Source organism: Ictalurus furcatus, chromosome 10 (assembly GCF_023375685.1).
Source record: "Ictalurus furcatus strain D&B chromosome 10, Billie_1.0, whole genome shotgun sequence".
In the NCBI taxonomy this organism is placed as follows: Eukaryota; Metazoa; Chordata; class Actinopteri; order Siluriformes; family Ictaluridae; genus Ictalurus; species Ictalurus furcatus.
The window spans coordinates 27,046,008-27,073,507 of NC_071264.1; the positions used below are offsets into that span (position 1 = coordinate 27,046,008).

The 27,500-nt window shown below is 41.3% G+C and overlaps 1 protein-coding gene across 1 annotated transcript in view; it reads right to left on the reverse strand.

The window, feature by feature from the left end:
• Positions 1 to 27,500, reverse strand: part of ankrd13c (ankyrin repeat domain 13C) — a 40,093-nt gene that overhangs the window by 7,094 nt on the left and 5,499 nt on the right. Inside the window, exons 3-9 of the mRNA XM_053633928.1 lie at positions 19,136 to 19,240; positions 6,416 to 6,501; positions 3,392 to 3,437; positions 2,657 to 2,723; positions 382 to 526; positions 138 to 269; positions 1 to 55 (exon numbers count right to left, since the gene is read on the reverse strand). The exon at positions 1 to 55 is cut by the window's left edge and continues 107 nt beyond it. Coding sequence (XP_053489903.1) covers positions 1 to 55; positions 138 to 269; positions 382 to 526; positions 2,657 to 2,723; positions 3,392 to 3,437; positions 6,416 to 6,501; positions 19,136 to 19,240 — 636 coding nt within the window. The remainder of the gene's footprint in view (positions 56 to 137; positions 270 to 381; positions 527 to 2,656; positions 2,724 to 3,391; positions 3,438 to 6,415; positions 6,502 to 19,135; positions 19,241 to 27,500) is intronic.

Consider the following 27,500-nt stretch of genomic DNA (forward strand, 5'->3'; position numbering starts at 1 on the left):
CCAGAACCAGGCCATTGACCAGGTAGAAATCTGCCAGGAAGTTCCCCACCCGTTCCTGCAACCGCAACCAGGATTAAGTCGATCCGTAAAAATGAAACGACTCTGGCATTTGTTCCGTTCACGGGACAAGAACTCACGGTTTTGTCTTCGCGGAAGAGCCAGCCGCTCTGCGCTCGGGAGAAGGTGATGGATTTGGTGGACAGGGTGGCCGAGTAAATGTCGCTGCTCATCAAAATGTCCACCTCTTCCTCCGTCTCCATCTCCGACTCCTAAAACACGGGCGTCAGGAGCACAAGGTGGCGTAAGAAGTCTGCGCTCGACAGCGCGCCACCGAAAGAATAAATCTCGTGTGTGTGTGTGTGTGTGTGTGATCGTGCTGACCTCGTGGTGTATCCGCTGGTACACCTTCTGCTCGTTGTCCAGCACCACGAAGGACTCGGACGGAACGGCGTCGCCGTTGAAGATGAAGCTCAGGTCTCCTCGCTGGCATTTCATGTCTGTGAAGTCGATGAGAGTGGTGTCCAACCTGACAGGAGAGAAGAGCAAGACTTTCGAAGTTCATGTTACGCTCACGTAAACACGCAACAGGACAGATGCGGAGTCCGTTTTGTATTCAAAGGCGCAATAGTCGATTTTTTAAAAAATGATTCCTTACTTGTACAAATAACCCGGAAGATTCTAAATGAACATGATAATAACAATTAAAAAAACAACGGATTAAGTCGTGGCCTTAGCAAACGTGTATAAAGTCACTGAGAAATGCTCCAGACTGTCTACGGGCCTCTCCTGGGGGCGGAGCTTCATGAATACGTGCAAAACCCACCCACCTACAGGTGCATCCAAAAAAAAAAAAATTTGAATATCGTGGAAAAGTTCGTTTTTTTCCCATAACTTCATTCAAAAAGTGGCACGTTCATATATTTTTCATTCGTTACACGCAAAGTGAAATATTTCGAGCCTTTATTTGTTTTAATCTCGATGATTACGGCTTTCAGCTCACGCAAATCGAAAATCTCACAAATCTCTCAAAACATATTCGGATAAAGAATTCATAATCGGGAAACGCCGACCTTCTGAACGTTTTGAAACATTAAACACTTTTCATTTCTTTCAACATTTCTCGCTCATGCCATAATTCTGTTATTTAAAATCATCCCATCGTGTTGTTATTCCACAGCGTTGATGTCGTCGTCGTCGTCTTACAAAACCCGTCTATGTGCAGGGGCGTACAAACTTTTGAGTGGTCGTGTAATACGTATAGGAAGCGTTATTACGCCTACTCCTGTTGCGCCTGCGCCCACTCTGCGCTGGAGGAAGCTGCGTCTCTACGGGTCGTCTCTGAATGGTGGTTACAGTTCGCATTTAGGAGCCACGTACGGAAAATGGAACATTTAGTGTCATCGTTTGAAGAGGGGCGTTATGGGTAATGGATCGACACGGAGATACTGAGTCATTTTCCACTTCAGCCTACTCCGACGAGAGCGGTGATTTCACACCCCAGTTGACACCACTCATCATTAGTCATGCTGGAGCATGTCATAAAACCTGATAAGTGAAATAAATGACCGGATAATACAGAAACTGTTTCGCGTAATTCCATGATCAATACTTGCGAATGCTAATGGCCGTCATCATCATCATCAAGGTTTTGTGAGGTCTAATTGCCCCGTTTCAGTGGATCGCTACAGGACAGAGAGGCTAAATCAGCTGTGGCAGAATTCTACAATACAAAGAGGATGAGGCAAGTCCATAAGTCATTCAGATCACCGGAGCAACCAGAGAAAACAGTGGACCCTTGGAGACTTTTGTTCATCATCAATTCCTGGATATTCTTCTTCCCGTCCCGTCCCGTCTTACGGACCGCATATAAAAACAACAACGGTCCAATCCCAGCACAGGAAGTGGACAGAGGCGGGATTTAACAAAAATCGGACGTTCCGGCAATTCCCCGCTGGTGTAATTGGCTTCTTCTAAGCTCTCGGATGCACGCCATATGGCCAAAAATATGTGGACGCCTGACCATCACACCCGTATGTGGTTCTTCCTACAAAACGCTTGCTACAAAATCAGAAGCACACAACTATACAGAATGTCTTTATATATCATATAGAATGACAACTCATGACGATTCCCCCGTGCAGACACGGTTTGAGAAGAAGAACTCAGGTGGCCTGCACAGAACCCGGACTTCGACCCTACCGAACACCTTTGGTTTTGAGCCTCGTCACCCAACATCAGTTCCTGATCTCAACCTCACTAACACTCTTGTAGCTGAATGAACACAAATCCCCACAGCTACGCTCCAAAACCTAGTGGAAATCCTTCGCAGAAGACTGGAGGTTATTATCACAGCAAACGGTGGACAAAATCAGGAATGAGCTGACCGAAAACCACGTATCGGTGGGATGGTCAGGGGTCTACATACTTTGAGCCGTATGGTGCGTTTTGTACTTTTCTGGCCAGAAGCTTCAGAATCTTCCACCAGGTTTCAATTGGCTCTCCACACTTCCGAAAACAATGGTTTCCGGCAGGAAAAGACACTTTTTGAAAGCATTTCCGAGCAAGATAATGTCACTTGACTTTAAAAACTCACAGCACCACATTTATAAAAAAAAAAAAAAAAAAAAAAAAGGCGTTTCTCCATCACGATACTGACCTGATGTTGATCCCCTGCTTGTAGATCTTGCAAGCGTCCGAGGGTAAAATTCTAGACAGTAAAGGCACTGTTGGGAAGAATTAAAACCGCCTTTAGTCAGAGAACAAACCCAGCTGTTTCCTTTAACAGCACACGGAGGACAGAAGGATCACAGCTTAAATAAAGAACCTAGTTCAGTAGGTCACCTGCCTAATAAGATAAATGAGATCTCATATATACGTGTGTGTGTGTAGATATTCATTTAAATCAGAACACTAGGAATGAAACCGAATACCAATACTATTTCCAGAAGTTTCAGAAAATATCCCGTCCTTTTAAGGTGATACCCAGGCGTGCTGGGATTGAAATAAACGAGAGAAGAGGTGCAGTGACATGAGTTAACCACCAGGAGGTGCAAAGTTCTGCTCTCTCAGACACGCCACTCCCTCTGTGTGTTTTTAAACGGCCTCTCCTCCCTTCCCCACCCATCCCTCTCTCCCTGCTGTAATCCAGCTGGCCATCGCTGTCCCCTCTGATGTAATTCCGCTCTGCAACGCTGCACTTTCTTCACTCGAACACACACTCGACTGCTGTCCTGAACTACAGCCACTGTCTGCTAAAAAATCCGTATAATTATCCGTTTTATTATGCTGTAAAGACACACACACACGCACACACACTGCTGTTATAATGTGGGTTGTTTAAACATGGGTCGCCATCTGCGTTTCAGGAATTTATAAATAAAGACATACTTACCCCAGCTTTGAAAATCCCAGTGAAGCTCCAAATAAAAGTCGCCAAGCTGTAAAGTAAAACAAAAAGACGCACAATAAAGCGCTCCATCAGATAAGGATGGTGCTCTGCTTTTTTTAATCACGTGACGTAAGTGACATTCACGTTAAAAGTTATATAAATAATTCCCAAAAGGGAAGGGAGGATTTGGTTTTTCCGTCATATTAAACCCAGCACTCTCTCACTCGGTCTCTCTCTCTCTCTCGTGATCACAGTCAGTCTTTAAATGACCAAACTCTCAGTGACACCCAAACAGCAGATGCTGCAAACTGCAGTTTTCCCAGCGTGTGTGTGTTGTTCTGAAACAAGCCGTGCAAGAACAAGGACCAGCCTGAACACGGAGGGAAAAAAAACGACCAAAAAAAACACAAAAAAACAAACCAGAACAGTGATTTTGGCCCCGCCCCCAAGTCAGAAGACGCTTGAAACGATCACAGACGAAAATAAAAGTTGAGTCGCGTGTCTCCATTGTGAAATTCGGGATAGAGGAAGTGCTTGGATTAACATTGTTCGTCTGACAGTGTGTTTGGTTAACCAGCTGATCTCTCACAGACGCATCATTTCATCAACTATGATAATGATCACATGTACATTACAGAACAGCATGCTAGGGAGTTGGGGTCAGAGCGCAGGGTCAGTCATGATACAGCGCCCCTGGAGCAGAGAGGGTTAAGAGCCTTGCTCAAGCTTGGCAGTGCTGGGGCTTGAACCCCCGACCTTCCGATCAGTAACCCAGAGCCTGGCAGCGCTGGGGCTTGAACCCCCGACCTTCCGATCAGTAACCCAGAGCCTGGCAGTGCTGGGGCTTGAACCCCCGACCTTCCGATCAGTAACCCAGAGCCTGGCAGCGCTGGGGCTTGAACCCCCGACCTTCCGATCAGTAACCCAGAGCCTGGCAGCGCTGGGGCTTGAACCCCCGACCTTCCGATCAGTAACCCAGAGCCTGGCAGTGCTGGGGCTTGAACCCCCGACCTTCCGATAAGTACACCACTGCTAACCCACCACTGCCCCAATCATAGTTTTTAACATTTCGGAGTTCTACTTTTAAGAGTATTATTTAGAATATTTGGAGAAGATATCCAGACATTAAAAGACCGTGTCTTTGAATCGGTGTTCAGGAGCCGGTCTGTAATAACTGCGATCGTTTCGAACGGGATACGTGATCTTCGTATAAATCACGGAGATGGGCGCGTCTTCATGATGTACTCATGCTCATCACGCAATACAAATCCTGACTGTTCTGACTTTTATTATACAGTCCCTCCAAGATTTCACGATCGCAGACGTGAACGCAAAATCAAATAAACGGCACAAAGAATTCTTCGGCGCTTGCGATTTCTCGAAATTACCTCCGATTTGGGCCAAGACGATGCACGCTGCGCGTTTAGCCGAAGCCCTCTTCGATTCACACGCGTCGAACACGAGTACAGCCATACGAACGTAACCAAAATTTAACTTTGCTTTTCACGCATCCTTCGGTTATCCGCTCTCGGTGGATGCGTCCTTCGCGTCGTGTGAAAATGACGCATAGTTTGCGTTCTGTAAAACGGACGCGTCGTCTGCGTAAATCGACGCCGCGGTCGCGTTTTGTTACGCTGATGCGTTTGCGGCGTCCTGTTAATACGATGCATCGTTCACCTTGTGTTACGTTAACGCGTTGTTGGCATGCTGTAAACTCTGACGGATAGCTTGTGTTCTCTTACGCTGAAAAAGAGTACAGATTAACAGAAAAATACATCAAACAAACCAATTTAAACGAAATGTTTTGGGGGGTTTTTTTCCCCTACAATTTTACATCAGTGAATTTTGATTTGGTGCTGAATGTTCTTTCGATAGATTAGAAAGCGCAGTGGTTCTCGAGGTCAGAAAAGCGATAAAAACCATGTACTGAATGTTATCTGTGGTGTACTTTCTAATCATAGCATGTGGTTACGTAGGTGTCTTCACTGGTAGCAGTTTAAAAGAAGAATCCTGTGCTTAAAATTTCACCAATTCATGTAGTTCAAATAATTTTTTTTTTTTAAAAACACTCAAGCTTTTTTGGCCTCGACGATCACAAAAAACCATTACCTAGTTCTAAAACTCAACAACTTACCTAAAACTTTCTGTTTCGTTTTTTTTTTAAACTTTTTTTTAAACTCCGTCAAGTCGATAGCTTTTTATCATGAGGCGATAGGAAAGAGAGAGAGAGAGAGCACTTCCTGAAGTGTCTTAATACTGGAAAATAAAAGCGAGAAACCTCTTTCCCCCACAGGATATAACGCAATCTTTATCAACATATCAGATCACACAGGATATATATATAGTATTTGCATGTTTCCTCTGGTTAGTTTATAGAAGATGAAGGACAGAGTAATCTTTAAGTAAAAAAAAAAAAAATTACACTGATTCAGACGGGACTAAAATACCTGGGATGGAAATCAAATACTGTCTGAACAGGGCTAGGAATTTCACATACCTCCACCTTTTATTTAAAAATAAATAAATAAATAAATAAATAAATAAATAAATAAAGCTTAGGGGGTGTAAACTTTTGCTCCTAACTAAATTTCATCAAATATAATGACAGTCATTATAGAAGCTTTTAGACGACAACATCTTCTGTTTTTAAACTAAAAGAGACCGTTCTTTTTGGTTACTGAGGTGAAAGTAAGGTGAAAGTCAAGGTCAGGTGTACATCATGCATTTCTGTATTTATTATTAGTGCGTTACCGAGAATATCGATGGAAAGTCCTCACAAAGATAGCTAGACAAACGTTTGGGTGTGTGTGTGTGTGTGTGTGTCTGCATGGCGTGTCAGACCAACGATCGCCCGAAGGAATTTGGAGCAGCTCCATGGCTGCACAAGAGTGAGCCGGAGCTTTTTCAGACGGCACGCTACGTGCTCGGCTTTTCAAACTAAACTCGTCCCGCGTTCGACGTCTCACGCGCTGCACGCTAGACTCCGAACAGGGAGCTGAACCGGGCTTGTGGGAGAGATTTGCTTACCTCTTTAAGAGCTTTGAGCAGCCGAGGCCTCTTGTCCTCTACGCTCTCTCTGGACTGCTGCTTCAGCTTCCGCAACAGCGCCGTGACTGCAAACACAAAAAGACGTGCACTCGGGGTCAGGCGCTTCTCACACTGCACAGCTCATCGACTTTCCCCCACACACTCGGTAAGCTCTGGAGCACAAAACGTTCAGGTTATAATGATCGAAAATGCGACCTGTATGGTCCGCCCGTGCGAACCGAAGTGCTTGGGTATTAGCATCTTTGCAACCATAGACGTAAATAGCGATCCTACTCTGACGCACACGATAACGAAATAACGAAATATATTAGTAGAAAGCATCCACGGACCCCCATCTTGGACTTACTATAGCCATGTGAAAAGTGTCAGTCGGTAGTGACTGTAACTTCATCGGAAAATCGGCTTAACAGTCCAAAGCCCTTCGGCTAACGGCTGCAGGTGGATCGATGCCCATGCATTCGTTTGCAAGTTCAATGAGGTCCTTTAATGCACAGAAATCAATCACTCGGTAAGCAGCACGAGCCTGCTCAGGATTTCCGGATGAAGCCATGCTACGGAATGCAATCTTCATGCATCTCCTACGAGGTATAGCTCAAGTACTGCACGGAAATACGTCGATTCGTCCCGTTATAGGAAAACAATCAAAGGTGGAGTCGGAGTGAATCGGAGTTACCGAGTTACCATCCTGAAGCTGATTCATTCGATTTATTAATTTTTTTTCCATTTTATTCCTTTTACACATCAATTTGTCAATGATTATGATTTTATTTGATTTTTTTTTATTATTAAAGAAAGACATTTTATTATCCCCTATACAGTTACCTTTGATGGTGTGGAACGTCTGTGAAAACGTTACTTCCGGGCATCGTTGACGTTATAACATCTAGAAACGGCCGTTCAACTCACCGACCTCTCTCTCTTTTTTTCTTTTTGTCTCTCACAGCTTGTCACGTGACCCAGAAACCACCCCCAACAAAAAAAAATCCTAAAGATTTGCCCCATGTGTGAAAACCTTAGGCGGCGTCCACGTTCTACCGGATCGATCTGAAAACGGCATTTTCGGAAAGCGTTTCAAACCGGGTTTTAAAAATAAATAAATAAATAAAATTGCATCCCTGTACCGTGCACGCGTAACAACGTAAGAAGCTTCGGCGTGCGTCGTTTCCGTCAGGCGTTTACTTCAAAACGCAATCTGAAGGTTTTACAAATGACGTTAATCTTTAACAAAGCTGTCAAACTAGATAGCAGGCACAACAACTGCAATGCGACATCGTCCACCATCTTGTTTTTTTTCATTTAGTTGAATGTGTCACGTGGCTAAAAACGCCTCATCGTTTTCAAAAATGTCCGTTTTGTCAGTCAAGGGGCAAACGGCGTTTTCAAATTTATCCACTTGGGAGGGCGTTTCCGAAATGCTCCATTTATCGCAGGACAAAAAAAACGCTGTCCTAGGCCGGCCGGAATGCAAAGCTAAAACGTCGAGAAAAAGATTTTCGAATTCATCCGGATTAATTTGGACCTAGCCTTAAGGTTACAGCGTTACCTCTGACTGTAATAAAGCACTGACACTGGAGACTCCTTCCATAAATCAAAACTTCCCCATATCAATAAGTACACTCTTTTTGTTTTTATTGTATCCGTCGTCGTGCAAGTTGTTACTATAGAAATGATCAACCTTGAAGTCAGAATGCCTGTCAGAGCTGCTGTTATGGAAAATGAATCAACGCCTTCTGACCGATCAGAATGGAGCATCCAGCAGTGGTATAAACCAAAAATATCATAGTCCAATTAGCTACCAGTTAGTTATAATCAAAGTTAGAATTTAGGAAGTGAATCATAACACGGTTAGGAAAATGTACAGTGACAATCATGATAAGATTATATTATCATATCTTCTACCCCCTAGTGTGAATATGTCCAAACCAGTTTAAAGAAACGTGACATCTATAAATGAAATATAAAAACGCCATTTTCAACTACATCTCAGTTCAGCTTTAATTAACGTTTCCGATCAACGACATTTAGTGGGAAAAGGTGCAATAAACTAATGACCTTGGCAAGCTGCAGGAAGAGAAAAGCAGCAGCAGGAGCTCTCTTTAGCGCTACGGAGCTCAGCTTAACAACCCTGAGATGAGGAACCCTGGGGAACTAATAGGAGCTGGTTTTTAAATAAACTCAGTTGCACAAGAAATTACTGAGAAATTACACGCTTAGTTTGGATGTTTTGAAATCTGCTCAGAGGGGAATTTGCGTCAGACATCGTCAGTCAAGGTGTAACCGGCTACGTGAGGGATTTAGGAAGGAATGCAGTTCGTTTACAGCGTAGCACCACCAAAATAAATAAATAAATAAATAGATCACCTTTGGCAGTGTCACACAGTCTCTCCGAGCAAGTCTTCAACAAAATCCGCAACATTACGTAACAAGTTCTGTGCTCTTTGAGCTGACCTTGGATGGAAAAAAAAAAAAAAAAAAAAAAAAAAAAAAAAAATTCAACAGCGCAATAACATATTTTCATCCACCCAAAAAAAAAAAAAAAAGCAAAGCATGGCAGTCATGCCCCGGAGGCATGACACCCGGGACACAGTGTTCGCTCGTTCCATCACACAGATAGATTTTGCCTAACGCTACAGATCGGCCTTCTAAAACATAATGAAAGTGATTTGAGAATGTTCGTTCACTCTGAAGGAACTTCACCGTTTTCTGAAGTTTAAATGCGGACCAACCGAAAAATACCAGATTGCAGAAAGTTCTTAGACACTGGCTGTCAGGCAAGGCAAACTCTCATGCAAGTGTAGGCTGGTGTGGTGGATTCTCAGGGCAACGTTGGTCCGACATGGAAGCACTCCTTGCTAGACATATCGCCCACTTTTGGACACCCCTGGATGTTTCTTGATAAACACTGCCCACTCTTGGACACTCAATGCTAGATGTAACCCACTCCTGGACCCTTCTACTTTGTTTGATGTAGCGCATTCTTGGGTGCTCATCAATAGATGTTGCCAGCTGTTGGGCACTCCTGACCTGATGTAACCCACTCTTAGGTGCTCTTGGGGACTCCTTGGTAGGTGTAGTGCATTCTTCTGTGCTCCTCGGTAGACAATGCCCAGAAGATGTACTATGTTCTTGCGTGCATCCTTGTAGACCTTACCCACTCTTGGCTTTCTTCATGCATATGGAGAAGGTGCCTATGGGAGTCTTGGCTAGGAAGACGTGACTCCATGCTAGATATAACCCGCTCTTGGATGCTTCTTGCTAGACGTCGACCACTCTCGGGAGGTCCTTATTAGATGTAGTGCATTCTCGGGTGCTTATCAATATACGGTGCTAATTCTTGGGCACTTCTGGCCTGATGTCACCCACACTTAGGTGCACTTGGAAACTCTTCGGTGGACAATGCCCAGAAGATGTACTATACTCATGCCTGCTCCTTTGTAGACGCTGCCCACTCTTGGGTACTCCTTGGCCTAGAGGTGTGCATCGGGAGTAGAAGCCCATGGCAGTCCTGGGACTGAGCAGATTTGACCAACATGTGGGAGCACGCAGTCAAATTTGAAGCTCACTGGACAAATTAACATCGGGGCGTATGGGGCATTACACAGTGTTCGCATAAACTCCTTCAAGCATCTTCTGGAAAATCTTTATCTTGCTCAGGATATTTTTTTAGATTGCTAATTTGTTTATAGTTTCCAAAAGAGTACAAACAACGTTCATTCGAAACATCAAGGTGGCGACAAACAAAAAATAAAGTGTAAGAGCGGGTATGATTGGACAAGAGTGTCCAATCCATAGATGTAGTGGACTACTGGGCACTCATAGCCGATGCAACACACTCTTGGGCAGGCTTTGGCTCTTGTGACCTCAGTGGTTGTGCAAAGTGGCAAAACATCAGGACATGGCTGTGCCAAGCCCCTAACTCAGCCAGTGCTTGGAAATTAGAAGCCCACATGGGCCCGTATCCAACCAAGCAGCTTAATCAGAGGTGATGCGACCAGGAGTGGTTTGTTATCTTTGCTATCCTTCCACAGGGGGCTACCACTTTGCCATCTGCCTGCAAATGCCCCAGAGCGTGCGACATTTCCATGTCTCTTTATTTAATTTTTTTGAACTGTGGCTGAATTTCTGAAATAAAAATATCTTAACTGGAAATATAAAACTATAAAAATCAATCTGCAAAGAAAATCAAGCAGACCAGAAAACTCATCGACGTATGAAAAGAAAGAACAAAAGCACAAAACTCCTAACAGGCCAATGTCCAACATTGAAATGAAATTATCCATTTGCCAAATAGCATAAAGCAAACCGACACAGCAGCAGGAGGAGGTTTTACTCTTGCTAATGTTTATTAAATGGTTCAAGAGCTTAGCTGAGAGAGCAGAGAACAGCGAGGTCCTGCTAATCCTGTAGCCAGACATGGTGCTCCAGATCTGCTGGGAATGACGCTCGCCAACAAAATCACCTCCATCTGAGGTTGACTTTCCCTTCCAGAGCGCAGAGAGCTCACGAAAAGAGCAGCAGATCCCACGGTGTAGATGTTGTCCAGTATATTACAAATTCAGGCTGTGGTACGGGAAACAGTTTGGAAACTGATGAAGGAAGAAAAAAAAAAAAATAACGGTTTGGCTCTTCTTGTGTGTGTGTGTGCCTGGGCTGTTGACTCCGTTTTGGACTCTCTTGGTTTGCAAATCCCAAAATCCATCCAAGTCAATATCACATGGATTTTCAGCCTGTCACCAAACCCAGGTTGCTTCCGATTAGAAAGCATTTAAAAAAAAAACCCTCTACAAATTCAACACATAAAAACAAGCAATTGATTGGAAGTAGTACAACCAATTTCTGGTAGTTTCTACTAGTTATCATCTTCATGATCATGACAGATTTTCATAAGCAAAGATGAACAAAAACAATTGATCTTATCTTATACTAATCACTAATCATGCAGAAGTAATTAATGCTGAGGCTTAGGGCTCAGGAGGTAGAGTGTGTTGTCCACTAATCGTAGGGTTGGCGGTTCGATTCCCAGCCCACGTGACTCCACATACCGAAGTGTCCTTGGGAAAGACACTGAACCCCAAATTGCTCCCGATGGTGAGTTAGCGCCCTGCATGGCAGCTCTGCTACCATTGGTGTGTGAGTGTGTGTGTGAATGGGTGAATAAGACACAGTGTAAAGCACTATATTAGTGCAGACCATTTACCATCCTTCTATGTTTGACAAATTCAGAGACTAGCCCTAACAAATATGACCTTGCTTTGGGAATCCATGTTTTTTCCAAGTAGAAGCACAGGAACCCGGGGAAAACTGAACTGGAAATTTCCAAGTACAATGGATCGCAGCATTATTACTACAAGCAAAAGTGGCCACAGAGAAATATGCCAACTACCATGGCCAAAAATTCCTTTACCACTTGTCACTACTGGAATTTCATCTACGGTCAGCTTCATACTGGTCACTATTGGTATCCTTCATGAAAATGAGAAGGAATAAATATAGCAACACATGCAATGATATACAGGGATGCTGTATGCACAACATATGTTTTCTTAAAGAGTGTAATAAAAAAAAAAAACGTTCGATTTTAGGGCGTGTCCAATTCCGTGAAAATGTTCAAACGTTCAAGGCTTTTTACTGAACCAAGCCATGACACGACTGAACAAGAGAATGGATTTTTTGTTGTTGTTGTTCAAATATAATGTTTTAATTGATGTTTCTCTTTTAAATAAGAATCACCTGACTTGTACATGCCATCAGCGACTTGTCTCTTTTTGAGTTAAAAGCTCTTAAGTTCGTGAGATTTCCCTCATGGTAACGGATGACAGATTTTACGTGTGTGAAAGAGTTTGAGGTTTTCTGTTCGGAGAACCATATTTAACATGCATATGCATTTTTAAGGCTGACGATATGCGTTCACTGAAAATATTCGCTCGGGGGGGGGGGCGATTATGAGTCTCGGAGAAAACAACAACTAAAAGAAGAGAAATTTAGACTTTAACGCAATTAAGTAACAAGAATTACGTGTAATGTTTAGCTCATACGATTATTTTTGCACACTCTCTTAAAGAGTGCCAATAATTTTAACATCTTGAGCAAAACCTGACAAGAAAGCACCGTTCTTTAAATAATAATAAATTTGTACACAATCTCTCTGACTCCAAACTCTTTAGAAATGGTTTTGAAACCTTTTCCAGCCTGATGAGCGTCAACAATTCTTTTTCTGAGGTCCTCAAAAATCTCCTTTTTCCGTGCCATGAGACACTTACACAAACGTGTGTCGTGAGGATCAGACTTTGATAGATCCCTGTCCTTTAAATAAAACAGGGCGCTCACTCACTCACACCTGATCGTCATCCCATTGATTGAAAACACCGGACTCTAATTTCACCATCAAATTAACTGCTAATCGTAGACGTTCACATACTTTTGCCACTCAGAGATATGTAATACTGGATCATTTTCCTTAATTAATGGATGTGGCCTTTTTTGTCCTGCGAGCTTCATACGCAACTGACTGACCAATCGTGCAATGTTCCAGTCCCCCACACGTCTACTTCAGTCACTAGAACACCTCTGGGAAATACTGGTCCAACTAAGGGAATATTCTTTTCTAGAAGACAGGTGCTCCATCTCTCTACAATTACTTGTAGAATCTATAGCAAGGAGCATTCAAGATGTTCCAGCCCAAATAATAAAAATGGTCACCCTTTTGTAGAACCTTTAAAGCGTTTCTCCAACGACACATCTCTTCAGGATTTTAGACTGAACTTTATTTTCGAATAGTGTCCTGGCCTGCCTCCCAAATTGGCCCGATTTCTCAGACCGCATTAGAACACGTCGTGTTTATCCTCGGTACAGATGTGGGAGGATCGAATAACACATCTGCTGTGAAATGTAGAGCAGACATCAAAGTGAGGCGAAAGATCGGCGCTCTTGCGATCTCGGCTCTGACGCAGTCAGGGCTCTGAAGCAGAGCAGAGGGCGATGGCGGAAAACGTTCACGTGTACGGTAGCATTTACGGTTTTCGCTCCAAGGAAGCGACGCGAAAGCCGGACGGACGCGTGGGATGCTCACTGATTAGAAGCGACAGCTCTGCCTTTTAGCGCTCGTGTGTATGGTTTAGTGTCCGCTGGAGTTAGAACAAATACACTACTTATTCATGCACATGCACAAACTAGAAGGGAGTAAAATAAATAAATAATTCACAGAATGATATACATATTTTATACAACAGCACTGTTGAATTATTGAAAATTGTTGAATTCCTACAGTAACGGCTCATTCATTGGGTATTGTCTGGCGACTCCACATGATCTAAGACTAATAAACCGAATAAAAAAAAAAATGTAACGTTAGTTAATAAAAGAAAATGTTTAATTGTTGATATGGTGATGTTTTTTGTAAACAGTTATCCACCCATTTCCCATACTGCTACATATCCTACACAGGGTCATGGGGGAGCCTGGAGCCAATCCCAGGGAACTCGGGGCACAAGGTGTACGGGGTGCCAAAACATCGCACGGCACAATCGCACACACACTATGGACAATTTGGAAATGCCACTCAGCCTACAACGCATGTCTTTGGACTGGGGGAGGAAACCGGAGTACATGGAGGAAACCCGCGAAGCACGGGGAGAACATACAAACTCCACCCGCACAGGGTGGAGGTGGGATTCGAACCCCCCCCCCCCCCCGAACCTTGATGTGTGACGCAAAAGTGCTAACCACTAATCCGCTTTAACGATTTAACATATAACAGTTTCCCACCATGGGAAAGTCTTCAGGACATATGATCTATGATCTGCTTTGTAGGATCTCAGTCACAGAGCTACTAGCTGCCATTTTTCTCTACACTTTAAGAAAGAAGAAAGAGAGGATGTTGGGGGAATTAATGCTTATCGATGATAGAACATAAGTGATAACAGAAATCAACCTGCTTTGTGGATGTTCCACAAAATTATATGGATAAATAGTAGAATGCATCTTTTTTATTATTATTATTATTATTATAAAATTTTAATGGTTGACAAATTGCTGTGGCATAGAAGGAATAAAACACTTCGATAATACACTTCGAGGTGATAACATAACTACCCCCATCGTGGATTATTTTCCTATAACACCATACCCTCGGGTGTTTTATATATTAAATAATTAGTATAATGATAATGAGTCATTATTGATCACATATACATATGCACTGTGAAATTATTTTCCTCGAATACCCCAGCATGTCAGAAATCTGGGGTCAGAGCGCAGGGTCAGCCATGATACAGCGCCCCGGAGCAGAGAGGGTTAAGGGCCTTGCTCAGGGGCCCAACATACACACACACACACACACACATATATATATATATATATATATATATATATATATATATATATATATATATATATATATATATATTATATACATACATATATATATATATATATATATATATATATATATATATATATATATATATATATATATATATATATATATATATATTAATTATAGGAAACCAATCGACTTCTTTAAATATTGTATTTCAAAGGAAGTGTCATACCCGGAAGCCCCATATTTGCGCTGGCCTTAACTACTCCAGTACTGAATAATGTTATCAACGTTACTATTTTTCTTTCCCTATCACGATACACACTGCCCCACCCCTACAAGCACAGGGACAGCATTTTAATCCTACAGTATCAAAGCTCTCCAAAACACCTCTCCCTACCCGACCGAATTATACCGTAAAAGCTGAACGTTTGCGCGGGATTGCCGGCTTACCCTCTAGCGAGAACAAAACATGTTTGTGAACTTCTGCATACACTTACTTCCCTGTTTTGTTGTCTCACAAAATTGCCAAACGACTCATCCAGCTGGTTTGCAAACCTTCTTCTTATTGTCTGCTTTGTATAAATCTAGGAAGTCAAAATAAATAAATAAATGAAACCCCAGACAGCAGGATTTTTGCATATGGAAACCTGTCGAATAAAAAGCCCTCTGTTCAAACTGGATGGATGTTTCTTTCCAAGTCTTTCCCAACCATAACCAAGCTTGAAAAACACAGCAAAATATGCGCCGGCTAAACTAGCAATGACCCCAAAAATATAAGAAGGACCGCTGGGTTTCTTATTGGCTTTAACCTTTAAAGTTGCTAACGGCGGTGTGAAGAACGGGAGCCTGTAAAGCTGAGCGTATACGCCTGATCAAAGCGGCGAGGCTGGCTGTATGGAGGGCTGAGGCACGGTCGATACACACACACACACACACACACATACACACACACCTAATAAATTCCTTTTCATCTCATAACCGACTGAGGCCAAGAGGAATTCCCTCCCTCCAGCAATTAGCTAAAAGGGCTAGACTTCTAAACAAACTAACAACGTTCAGCAATAATAAGCGAGTTAAAATCATTCACCATATGTTTTTTTTTGTTCCAGGTTAAAGCCAATACGTGGCTTGTTGTTGAATGAAAGAATCCCAAAAGGTTCTTTAAGAAAACTGCCCTGCCGTGTTCATATTACAATTTCCCGAGGTCGCTGTTAAATGGTAGAGCGAGCAGCACTTTGAACACTCTCTCAGTCTTTCCCAGTTACGACAGTCCCTCTAGGACTTTGCGGTCGCAGAAATGAACGCAAAATCAAGCAGACTCCGCAATATTCGGAGGAGCTTGTCACAATATTCGGAGGAGCTTCTCACAGATTGCAGATTTGCAAGGCTGTGAAAAACTGTCTTTATTGTTGAACCTTTTGATATTTAACAGAATTTATATATATATATATATATATATATATATATATATATATATATATATATATATATATATATATATATATATAAAAAATACTAATATTGGCACGCTTGGTAAATATGAGCAAAGAAAGCTGTGAAAAATCGTCTTTATTGTTTAACCTTTTGATCTTTTATCAAAAAAATTCACAAAACACAGGTTTATATATATTATATATATACCTGTGTTTTGTTTGCAATTGTTTGATATCCATGAGAGCAGAGTATTTTTGTGAATTTTTTTAATAAAAGATCAAAAGGTTAAACAATAAAGATGATTTTTCACAGCTTTCTTTGCTCATATTTACCAAGCGTGCCAATATTAGTGGAGGGCGCTGTATTCCAACTGGAACTTTACGACTTTATCGATTTATAGTATTTCCCAGTTGTAGTGTTGTTGTTGTTTTTAACTTGCACTGCTACAAAAAAGCTTGGTGGTGGTGATGTTGAAGTCATGCGAGCGTACTGCAGCTCGTTTATAGCCTAACTAGCTTCTCGCTTCTGCCGACTGTATTCAGGCTTCAGAATTCATAAAGGTTGTGGTTCGTTTGTGAAGATTATCTTGAGGAACAAAAGGTGTAAGGATCATAAACCTTTCCTTGGTCACAGAACTTATTTTCTGCAATCCTATTGGCTTTTTGTCGAGGGGAACCAGGGCGATGCTAACTTCCGGGTTGGCCTACAGAAATAGGTCTTCTCTGCAGCACTCTATTGGCGATATAATAATAATAATCATCAGTATCGCTAACGTTTCAAGATTTTAAGTGACATATGCACATACGCTGGCTCGATTACAGGAACATTCCTCAGATGACATTCTTCAAATAAAGTAAGTAAGGCTTGCTGGGAACATGTTTAGCGAAACAGACAGTTACTACAGTGACAGACAACCTTCTGTGGAACGTGAACACGTCGTCGATATTTTAGAATTAACTCCGTGAAAATTTTTTGTTGTTATTAGCTGCCTGAGGAGTAAAACGCAAAACGAAGGGTGTGGGGTCGAAACAAACTACTCGGACTTTCGTTAAAAATAATAATAATAATAAAAAATAAATAGTTAGTCTGTTTTGTTTTGATAGACAAATGACAAATCTTCCCTTCTACTCGAGACACATGAGATTCTATTTTAAATATCATTAATAGCTCAAATCTTATTATTAAATATCATTAAAAGCATCAGTTTTTGGAGTAGTGGTGCCACCCCTGATGTGACTTTATTTGCATGTTTTTCACGGTGGAATGAACTTTTCAGAAACCTCAGGAATGGCCTGAAGACTCGTCTCCTCTGAGAGCACGTGAACGCTGAAGCAAAAATAAATAAATAAATAAATAAATAAATAAATAAATAAAGTTCCATCTTGTTCGTAGAACAGCTTCACGGTATCGCTTAAACCAACCCGGTCCATTTTGCACTTACCTAATCAGAACAAAAGGACTGTTTGTAAAGCCTGTGCTGGTTTGTCCATCATATAATGGTACCCATGAAAGTTCAACATGTTCGCTATTAAGCACGAGACACAACAAGGTTGTTATGATAGCGCTGAATAACCCAAACGAAGCCAGGTGTGCTGCCGGTCCTGCTTTAATCTCAAGTCAAAACAGAGAAAAGTTTTGCAAACTATATCTGGCAATGCTCTCTACACAGGGTATAACAAACCCAGTGAACAGAAAGCCATAGGCCTATATTTAGGATTCGACCTGACTTGCTGCCAGGAGATATTTTGGATCATGTGTAACATATGAGATGTACAAGCGAGTTAAACACATCATGAACAAGAAACATAGATTAAATAAACCTACATTCAGACTAGCGAGCGACGAAGAGACAGGCCCCGGTTTGTTGTCTATGCGTGAGAGCGACACTACGATATTTGAACTGAATCCTATGCTGATTAGACACGTCATTGTAAAGCGATAAAGCCGAACGGTTGGCTCAAATGCTTCCTCTGACCAATCCTATGGTCCTACATTTCTTTAGTTCCCCATTCACTTTAGTTCCGATCCGCAATAAACTTATAACCGTGCTTTCGACTTATCCTGATCTCTTGTAAAACGTGTATAGAGACATTACGAAGAAAAATAATGCTTGGATGGAAGTGGCAGAGATCGTTGGTGCGTCTGGTGAGTGTATGTAACTAGTACAGTTAGCTTTCTTTGCTAATTTGAGAATGAAGCTACGCAACACGCAGCATGTAAATCAAATCATTTAACAGACTGATAATTAAATTTGTGTTTAACTATTTGGCTTTAGAAGCTTTATATATATATATATATATATATATATATATATATATATATATATATATATATATATATATATACACACACACACACACACACACACACACATATATATGGCTACTACCAATACGTCGTCCGAACTAAAAAGAAGCTGAACAGGCCACGCCCAGTATAAACCGACAACACACAAACTGCAAGTAAAATGAGCGACTTGTTGCTTGCTAGTGTGAATGTGCGGGTAAATAAAACTAAATCTAAAACTAAAGATATAATAAACGTCTAAAGTTGCCTCCTAAAATGACATTCTAAAAGATAAAGAAGCAACCACTGAAAACCAGACCAGTCCTAGTTACATTTCCAGGATGATATCGTATTCAACCAATCAAATGTCAGCACTGTTTCTAGCTCCACCCATTTTACGCAACGTCCTGGGATAACTTGGCAAAACGTAACGAAGCGCTGTGTGGAAAAGCTCCACGAGTTTCCAAATTATATCCCATTCACTACTTAGTGCACTTTACGTCTGAGATCACAGTGGAGAAATTCTAGCACGCTTGTAAAATACCACAATGCACTGGGACTGATCGATGCAGCCGAGCCGGTACGGATGGTATACGGAATACCCATGATGCACTACGGGGTCAGGTATTTACATGTACATGTAATACTGTAAAACATACTCATCTGACGGTCTCCGTAGCTGATGGCTTCGGCGAGAGGACTCCATCCCTGAGCGTTTTTCACCTTTACGGGTGCATTGTGGGCCAGCAGGAGATGTGCACATTCTGGAGAAGAAAAAAAAAAAAATGTAAACACAATCAGCGTTTCTCTTTAAAAAAATAAATAAATAAAATTCAAGCTCCGCTGATAAAAATCCATTTACATTAACTTGTTTTTTTTTTTTTTTTTAAATCTATGTAGGAATAATAAAGCAGATTGATCCCAGACACATGAAGTGACACAAGTATGGAGTACCGCTCCCCGGGCATTTCAGTCCTGTTCCCTCTCCACACTAACCCCAAAAAAAGAGGCCCGGCTTAATTTAACATCATTCTGATGCCGGCGGCACAAAGGAACAGCTCTAATTTTGTACTAAAGACTTCACCTCTCCAGGGAACATGTCCAACTAATGAAGCCCTCGCCTGTTAACCAAACCACGGCATGATGAAAAGGGTTCGCAGGCTCGGCAGGGCAAAGGAGAGGATTAATACTACGCTTACTTTTATTGTAATAAACCTACAACTCGGAGGTTTGTTCATGCTCTGTGATTTGTAAAATGGGGAAACACGTATGGAACATTTTCTCTAAAAGCTTCCTTTTTCCTACTTTGTGACTTTTGTTGCACAAACTTGAGAAAAATAAGCAGCTAAAGGAACGTCCCACTGATTTATGGGTAGACAAAAAAAAAAAAAAAAAAAAAAAGAGCGATAAGGATTTAACAGCTCACGCTGACTTTGTGGCTTTGCAACACACCATAATACCATAACACACATTTCAGCACATAAAACACTCAGGGGCGTGAGGTTATAGGGAAATAATCCATGATGGGATGGTGTGATGTAGGTCAAAGTTACTCCAACACCGAGAAGTTGATTATTTTCCTTCAACGGCACATCCTGAAGTGTTTCGTTTCTCATCGGCCAACAATCACAACTTTTCATTTATTAAAAAATTCCACATCATGCTTTTAGCCCATTTATAGTTGTGTTTAATGTTGTGGAACGTCCCTAAGACGAGCCATTTCCTGTAAACAGTCATTCCCTCAATAGCCTTTCTTTATTTTTCCCCCCTCTCTCACTCGATCTCTTGACGTTTATAATACAAAAACAAGCAGCTTTTAATTTGAACTGAAAAACCAGAAAGCGCAAAGTCATACGTCCTGAAGGTTTTCCTGTGATGGAAAACTTACTAAAAAGACTCCTCATAAACAAACATCTCTTTACACGCAATTTCACCATATCAACAACTATGTGTTTTTCTTTCTTAAACAAGAACACAAGTTTATCCATTTATTATTAGTCGTAGATCACAGCGTGTGGCGCATCATTTACATTTATTCGTTTAGCGGACGCTTTTATCCAGAGCGACTGACAAATGAGGAAATACAAGCGAAGCGATACATCGAGCGGAGAACAACACGATCCTGTTCGACAAGTCCGTATGAAACGTATTCACATGAGTGCGTTATTATAAACCTGTCGTTTCAATTACTAATCCGGCGGAACTGTCAGAGCTGCCGTTATGGAGAATGAAATCCACGCCTTCTGATCAATCAGAGCTGAGAATTCAACCACACTGAGGTGCAATGATAATAACACCACCATTTTTTCCCCATTCAGCTCTCAGCGGCCCATTTAAATAACCTCCAGCTTGCTGCAAAACTCACAAATCAACCGTATAACTCGATAATGTCTCGAGTATCGTCATATTAAAATAGAATTTTACATCATCAGAGGCTCGTGAAGACGTGTAGTGACACGTGCAAGCCGTGTACAAAACTCTACTCGTCCATTCCCTGATGCACACTTCATGTTTATTTAAAGCTGAACTCATTCACATCCATAATTGATGACCACAATTAACGTGCTTATGGGCAGATATTTAATAAGAGGTACTAAAACATGCAGTCTGACTCCACTGCCTTGTGTCTAGGCATACAAACTTAGACATAAATACTTGATTGGCTAGTTACCGGAATATTAAATACCTCTACCGAATCTTTGGGATTGTGGTACAATGCTCAAGGTCTACAAATTCACCCAGTTCTGCATGTCCCGCCTTCACCGTGAAGATTTCTGGAAGGCTTTCGCAAAAAATTAAATCCAATAGTAACTTTATATTTCACAAAAGGACAGAATCTATTTCTAGCAAATGCCTCAACGTTTCAATCCAAGAGGATAAAACATCTCCTAAAGTCAAAATACAACAAGCATCACCACATTAACGTCCTGGAAGGAGAAAGTAGTTCTCGCTTGGGACAACCGCAAGCGGTTAACAGGAGTATAATTAGTAACAATGCTTTAAACAACATTAACAAACAAACATCCATCCATCCATCTTCTGTACCGCTTTATCCTTTTCAGGGTCACGGGGAAACCTGGAGCCTATCCCAGGGAGCATCGGGCACAAGGCGGGGTACACCCTGGACAGGGTGCCAGTCCATCACAGGGCACACTCACATACACACTCACACCCCCATTCATACACTACGGACACTTTGGAAACGCCAATCAGCCTACCATGCATGTCTTTGGACTGGGGGAGGAAACCGGAGTACCCGGAGGAAACCCCCGCAGCACAGGGAGAACATGCAAGCTCTGCACTCACTCAATCGAACCCCCGACCCTGGAGGTGTGAGGGAACGTGCTAACCACTACGCCACCGTGCGCCCCACATTAACAAACGTGTCACAAATCACAAAAAAGAAATCTTCAAATATGTGGCCTTGTTGTGACTTGAAGTATGGAATAAACCTGCAAATGCAGCAAAACGTCTGAACTAATATCATGGTATACTAACTCCAACAAACCCACTCATGATGGCAGTCAATAACAGACTGTATGAAATCGTGGTATTTTGTTATTGTGAAACGGTTGTGCTGTTTCTGAAGCAATTTTTTCCTCAACTTCCTCCCTTCCAGTTTTCTCACACAAAACCATTCCCTTGTCAGTCTTTCTATAATGGAGTTTATACAGTAGTTGATTACCAAAGGGCTTCTGGACCTCTGGGGCCTAGAGGCTAATAAAGATTTATTCACTGTAGCGCTTAGAAAACGATGCCGTCATCACTGAGCTCCGACAATACGGGGGATTTGACCTTTAAAGTCAAACTTTCACTAAAGTGCTTCTGAAGGTTTGGTGCTTGGCCCCCTAATAATAACGATAACAACAAGGCACTGATTATAATACATTAGAGACACGCTACAGCTCTATTTCTAAGATTTAAAAAAATAATAATAATAAATCACATTAATTGGTTTATCTTGTTAAATACAATTTTAATGACTTTCATACGTTTCATAGATTTATAGATCGTTCATTAATGATTGAAGATCAAATCTAAAGATAAAATCTTTGTTAAAGGGCCTAGAGTCTGGAAAAGTAAAAGAAGAGAGGACTCAGATTTTCCTAGGCTGGAATTCAGGCCTGAGAGCATCACAGACGGGTGTGAAGTGCGTGTGTGGGTGTAATATACAGATTCCGGATTTGGATCGGGCTCGCTCAGGCCTGATAATGCAGTGGAGCCAGTCGTTCTTCCGTCTGACTTGCATCCCAGAGGCTGGATTGCGTAATACTGTCAGCGCTTATCGGAAACAATCTTTGTAACAAAGAGCAGACTGACTGGACGATCTGAAACACTCGGCCGCTTGCTCTCAGACCACACACGCTGAAGTTGATTGGACACAGCCAGAGCTGCTGGACCGGAGGCCTCGCCGTCTTCGTCAATATTGAGCAACGTGAACGTGAACGGACTGCAGATGGGCGCTCGAGCTGAGGGGTTTAACCTCCCTCCCTCTCACCAGATCAAAAAATGATGGCTTTAACAGCTTTCTTAGTGCCTTGGATAAGAAAAGATGCTGTACATGTCACCCTCATTCTTTGCAAACAAGTTGAACTCGAAGCCAATGGCATCAACGGAAATGCCACAGCTTTCAAAAAGTCTAGTGCTTCTTCTTAATTATTTGAATGGCTCAAATATGAGGGTGGCTTGGTGGTTAAGGCTCTGGGTTACTGATCGGAAGGTCGGGGGTTCAAGCCCCGGTGCTGCCAAGCTGCCACTGTTGGGCCCTTGAGCAAGGCCCTTAACCCTCTCTGCTCCAGGGGCACTGTATCATGGCTGACCCTGCACTCTGACCCCAACTTCCTAACATGCTGGGGTACACGAAGAAAAGAAGAAAAGAAAGAATTTCACTGGGAAATATCCTTAAAATCAACCATGTTTGGATCAATTTGGTTCATGTGGTGGTAGCAAGGATAAGTCCATACATTTATGGATCTTTGATAACCAAACAAGTCGAACTCAACGCCAATAGCGCTGATGAGGATGCCTCAGCTACCAACAAGTCTAGTCCTTCTTGTTACCAATTTGTACGCCACAACTACCCTTAAAATATACTTCAAACTAATCTAATCATTTCATCTGCTGGTTACAACGATAATTCCATATAAATCCTACAAACATTAAACAACTCGTTGCTGAGATATTATGCAATCCCAGAATCTCAATCACCATCTCAGTCTTCTTGAGAATCTCGACACTCAGACAGACACACAGATGGAAGGATACACAGATGGTGCGATGGCAAAAATCGTAGCTAGCCAAAAAGGTACCTTGAGATCATGAACATGAAATTATACATGAAAAACAGGAACAAAACTAGTTCTGAAATTTCACCTTTCTGTGACCTTGACACTGTTTGGCTCGGTTCCAAAAATCAAATCAGATCATCTGCTGGTTACGATGATAATTCTATATAAATCTTACAAACATTCAACCGCTCGTTCTTGAGAAGTCATCCTAACGAGAATCTCACATCTCGGACAGACGCACGGACAGAGACGCACGGATGGAGCGATGGCAAAAATCGTAGCAAGGCAAAAAAAGATCCTGTGCCTTGAGATCCTGAACATGAACGTGTACGTAACATCTCTGTGTGACAAACAGGAACAAAGCTATTGGGGGGGCGGGGTATCAGACATTTGACCTTGCTGTGACTTTGACCCTGTTTGAATCAGTTCCAAAATCGAATCAGTTCATCTGCTGGTTACGATGATTCCTACAATAAATCCTACAATCATCCAACGACTCGATCTCGAGTTGTCACGATAAAAGCAATCTCGGACAGACATCACGCAAACCCAGAAGCGGTGGCATTTTAAAAAAAAAAAACAAAAAAAAAAACAAGTGACACAGTTAAACAAACAAATATGTCTCCACCACTACACAACGTTGATAAAATGTTCAACCTCTCACTCAGTACGTTTACATGGACAGCAGTAATCTAATTATTGACCTTATTCTGAATAAGACAATATTCTGAATAAGGTGTTTACATGAGTCGCTTTTAGAATATTCCTTTCATGTTCTAGTTGTACGTGTTATAGAACATAGATCGATTAATGGCATGTTATTACGCCACCGCACCATGCCGTCCGACGTTCCCTCCAGAATTTCACGTATCGACATACAGTTTGCATCCGCTATGGTACCGTATACAGTTTTAAGTGCAGTTAATTATTTGTCATGCTACACGTGCAAACAGACGACTCCTTGAAGCGTGGGCTGCATCCAAAAACACGTACTTACCTACTATATAGTATATAGAGATACATGTATTTCTCCTACTGTATAGTATATAGAGATACATGTATTTCTCCTACTGTATAGTATATAGAGATACATGTATTTCTCCTACTGTATAGTATATAGAGATGCATGTATTTCTCCTACTGTATAGTATATAGAGATACATGTATTTCTCAGACTATATAGTATACAGAGATGCATGTATTTCTCCTACTGTATAGTATATAGAGATGCATGTATTTCTCCTACTGTATAGTATATAGAGATACATGTATTTCTCCTACTGTATAGTATATAGAGATACATGTATTTCTCCGACTATATAGTATACAGAGAAACGTGTATTTCCCCTACTGTATAGTATATAGAGATACATGTATTTCTCGTACTATATAGTATATAGAGAGACGTGTATTTCTCCTACTACATAGTAGGTAAGTATGCGGTTTGGGATACAGCCGTGTTCTCTTGTTTGCCGTCAAACGGTTGAGCACCGCCGTGTGTGTACGTGTCCTCTCGCTAAACGCGGTGAAAACTCCCACACGACGTTAATACTGTGATTAAGGTGTGTACATGTCTGTAACGCACTTCCATAATGTGACTAAAACATGAATACTCCACACGTCTTAATCCGATTTGTGTTTACTTCGAGTATGACTTTAGTCGGATTAAGGTCATCAGAAATCACGGTTTACATGCTAGTTTCTTAATCAGAGTATCGTCTTAATCGGGTTAATATCGGATTATTGTTGTCCATGTAAACGTACTGACTGAGTGCTGGGTTGAAATGAATATTTGGACCATAAATGACACAATTTTCACCACTTAACCCCAAATCTGGTCAATCAGCCATGACATGATCGGTTTCTTCTTTAGATTTGCACCGACACTATCTTAAACAAATCACACACTTATCTATGAAAATAGGCAAAAGGACATCGCAGAGCTAAAAACGGTTCCATCTTGAAACCAGATCCCGCTCACAATGCCGTGGCACGAGCTGTCGCACAATGTTGAGGTTTCTCAATACAGCAGAGCAGTAAGGTTAGCAGCTGATGCTAAGTGTAATTATAGGGGGCCATTCCTATGTTCCCAGGGTCCTACAGTATGTTCCCCGGCACATTAAGTAAACTTTTCCAAACCTTTTATGTAATCAGGACTCATTTTAACTTTATTACCTTTTAACTTTAAACAAAAAAGACGCATTTAAATGAATATTCAACATACATTAGCTTAAAATCCATCCTTCATCCACACTTTACGAAAGTTATGAACATTAACTGAAAATTAACTAGGTCGCACATGCTGAACCCTCATTTGCGCTGCTCTAAAAGTAGCTGTTATTCTACACCCGGCTGAAAAAAAAAACCCCAATAGAAACCATTATAGAAATTCTAATTGTTTTAATGGGAATTGTTTTGGTTTTAATGGAAACTATAACGGTCCTTGTGGGTCTCTATGGGTAATATGTTGGGTTCTATTGGTGGCATGTTTATGTCTAGTGGAAATCAATACAAACCATTAAATCCTAACAGAATATGGCCCAAAACACACTACATTTGTAAATGGTATTTGTAGTGGAAACCATTAGAATTTCTGTAATGGGTTCTATTGTTTTTTTCAGCAGCGTATTCATACAGATCAACTCCATGCATGAAAAATAGTGAAATGTATACACTAAACTGAAGAAATGCCATACTGTCGCCTATAAAACACAGCAAAAAGTATGAACATGTCCCAGCTCTCACTTATACTGAAACCTAACTCCAGCTTTAAATCACTGTGTGTTTATTATGTGCCGTATAAATCTGGGGAACATAGGACCCTGGGAACATAGATACGCTCTCTAATTAAAGTTCGATTTTAGTCGTATAGAGTCGTTCTTTAAGCAATATACTAACAAATCTGAGGTAAACGTTGATGTTTTTGACCGTTTTATCTAGTTTCCACTTTTAGAAAGTATGTCTGTATAAAGGATTTTATACAAACAGCCAAGTGCTAGCTAGGATAGCTAATAACTGAGGCTATCGACTTGCCTCAATTATACTCTGGGTTTTAGGATATTTTCTAGTTGCTTAGCAACAAGTTTCTCACAATTTTACCCACGTAAGCAGAAAACGTATCGTGCGAAGTTACGGGTTCCATTTAAATTGATTTGTATGTGAGGAATAAAAAGACTCGGAGGCGTGCCGTTTTTTAATGTGCCAATTTAATTCTTGCTAATTCCACGAGTTAGCCATCCGTATATCACTTTGATTAGAGGGCTAACTGTTCTATTCTGTATACGAGAGATAAAAATGCAGAGTGTTAAACTGGTAGCTATACAGTACGCTTCGCTTTCAGACTCTCTGCCAACGTATATTTCATTTCTGGATGAAATGCCCTGCTTTCATAATGCCTTAAAAACACAGTGCCTCAAATTCAAAGTAGAGATACTAGGGCCGGGCGATATAATATCGATATCGTGATCAATGATCACGCGATACACTTTTCTGAGATACCGTTGGTACGGTGATATGGATTATTATTTTTTTCAATGTTTTTAATAATGACCAGTTAAATGGTATAGAATGTCGTTGATTTTATGTTATTTATTTTTTTCTTACTTAATCTTCTTTGTAGGTATTAAAGAAGTGTATCGTCAAACTCAGTTTAACATTGTTGTTTATTTTACTGCTGTTTTGCAGACGGTTTGTTAGCTAAATTATATATCGTGATATGCGTCGTGTATCGTAGGAA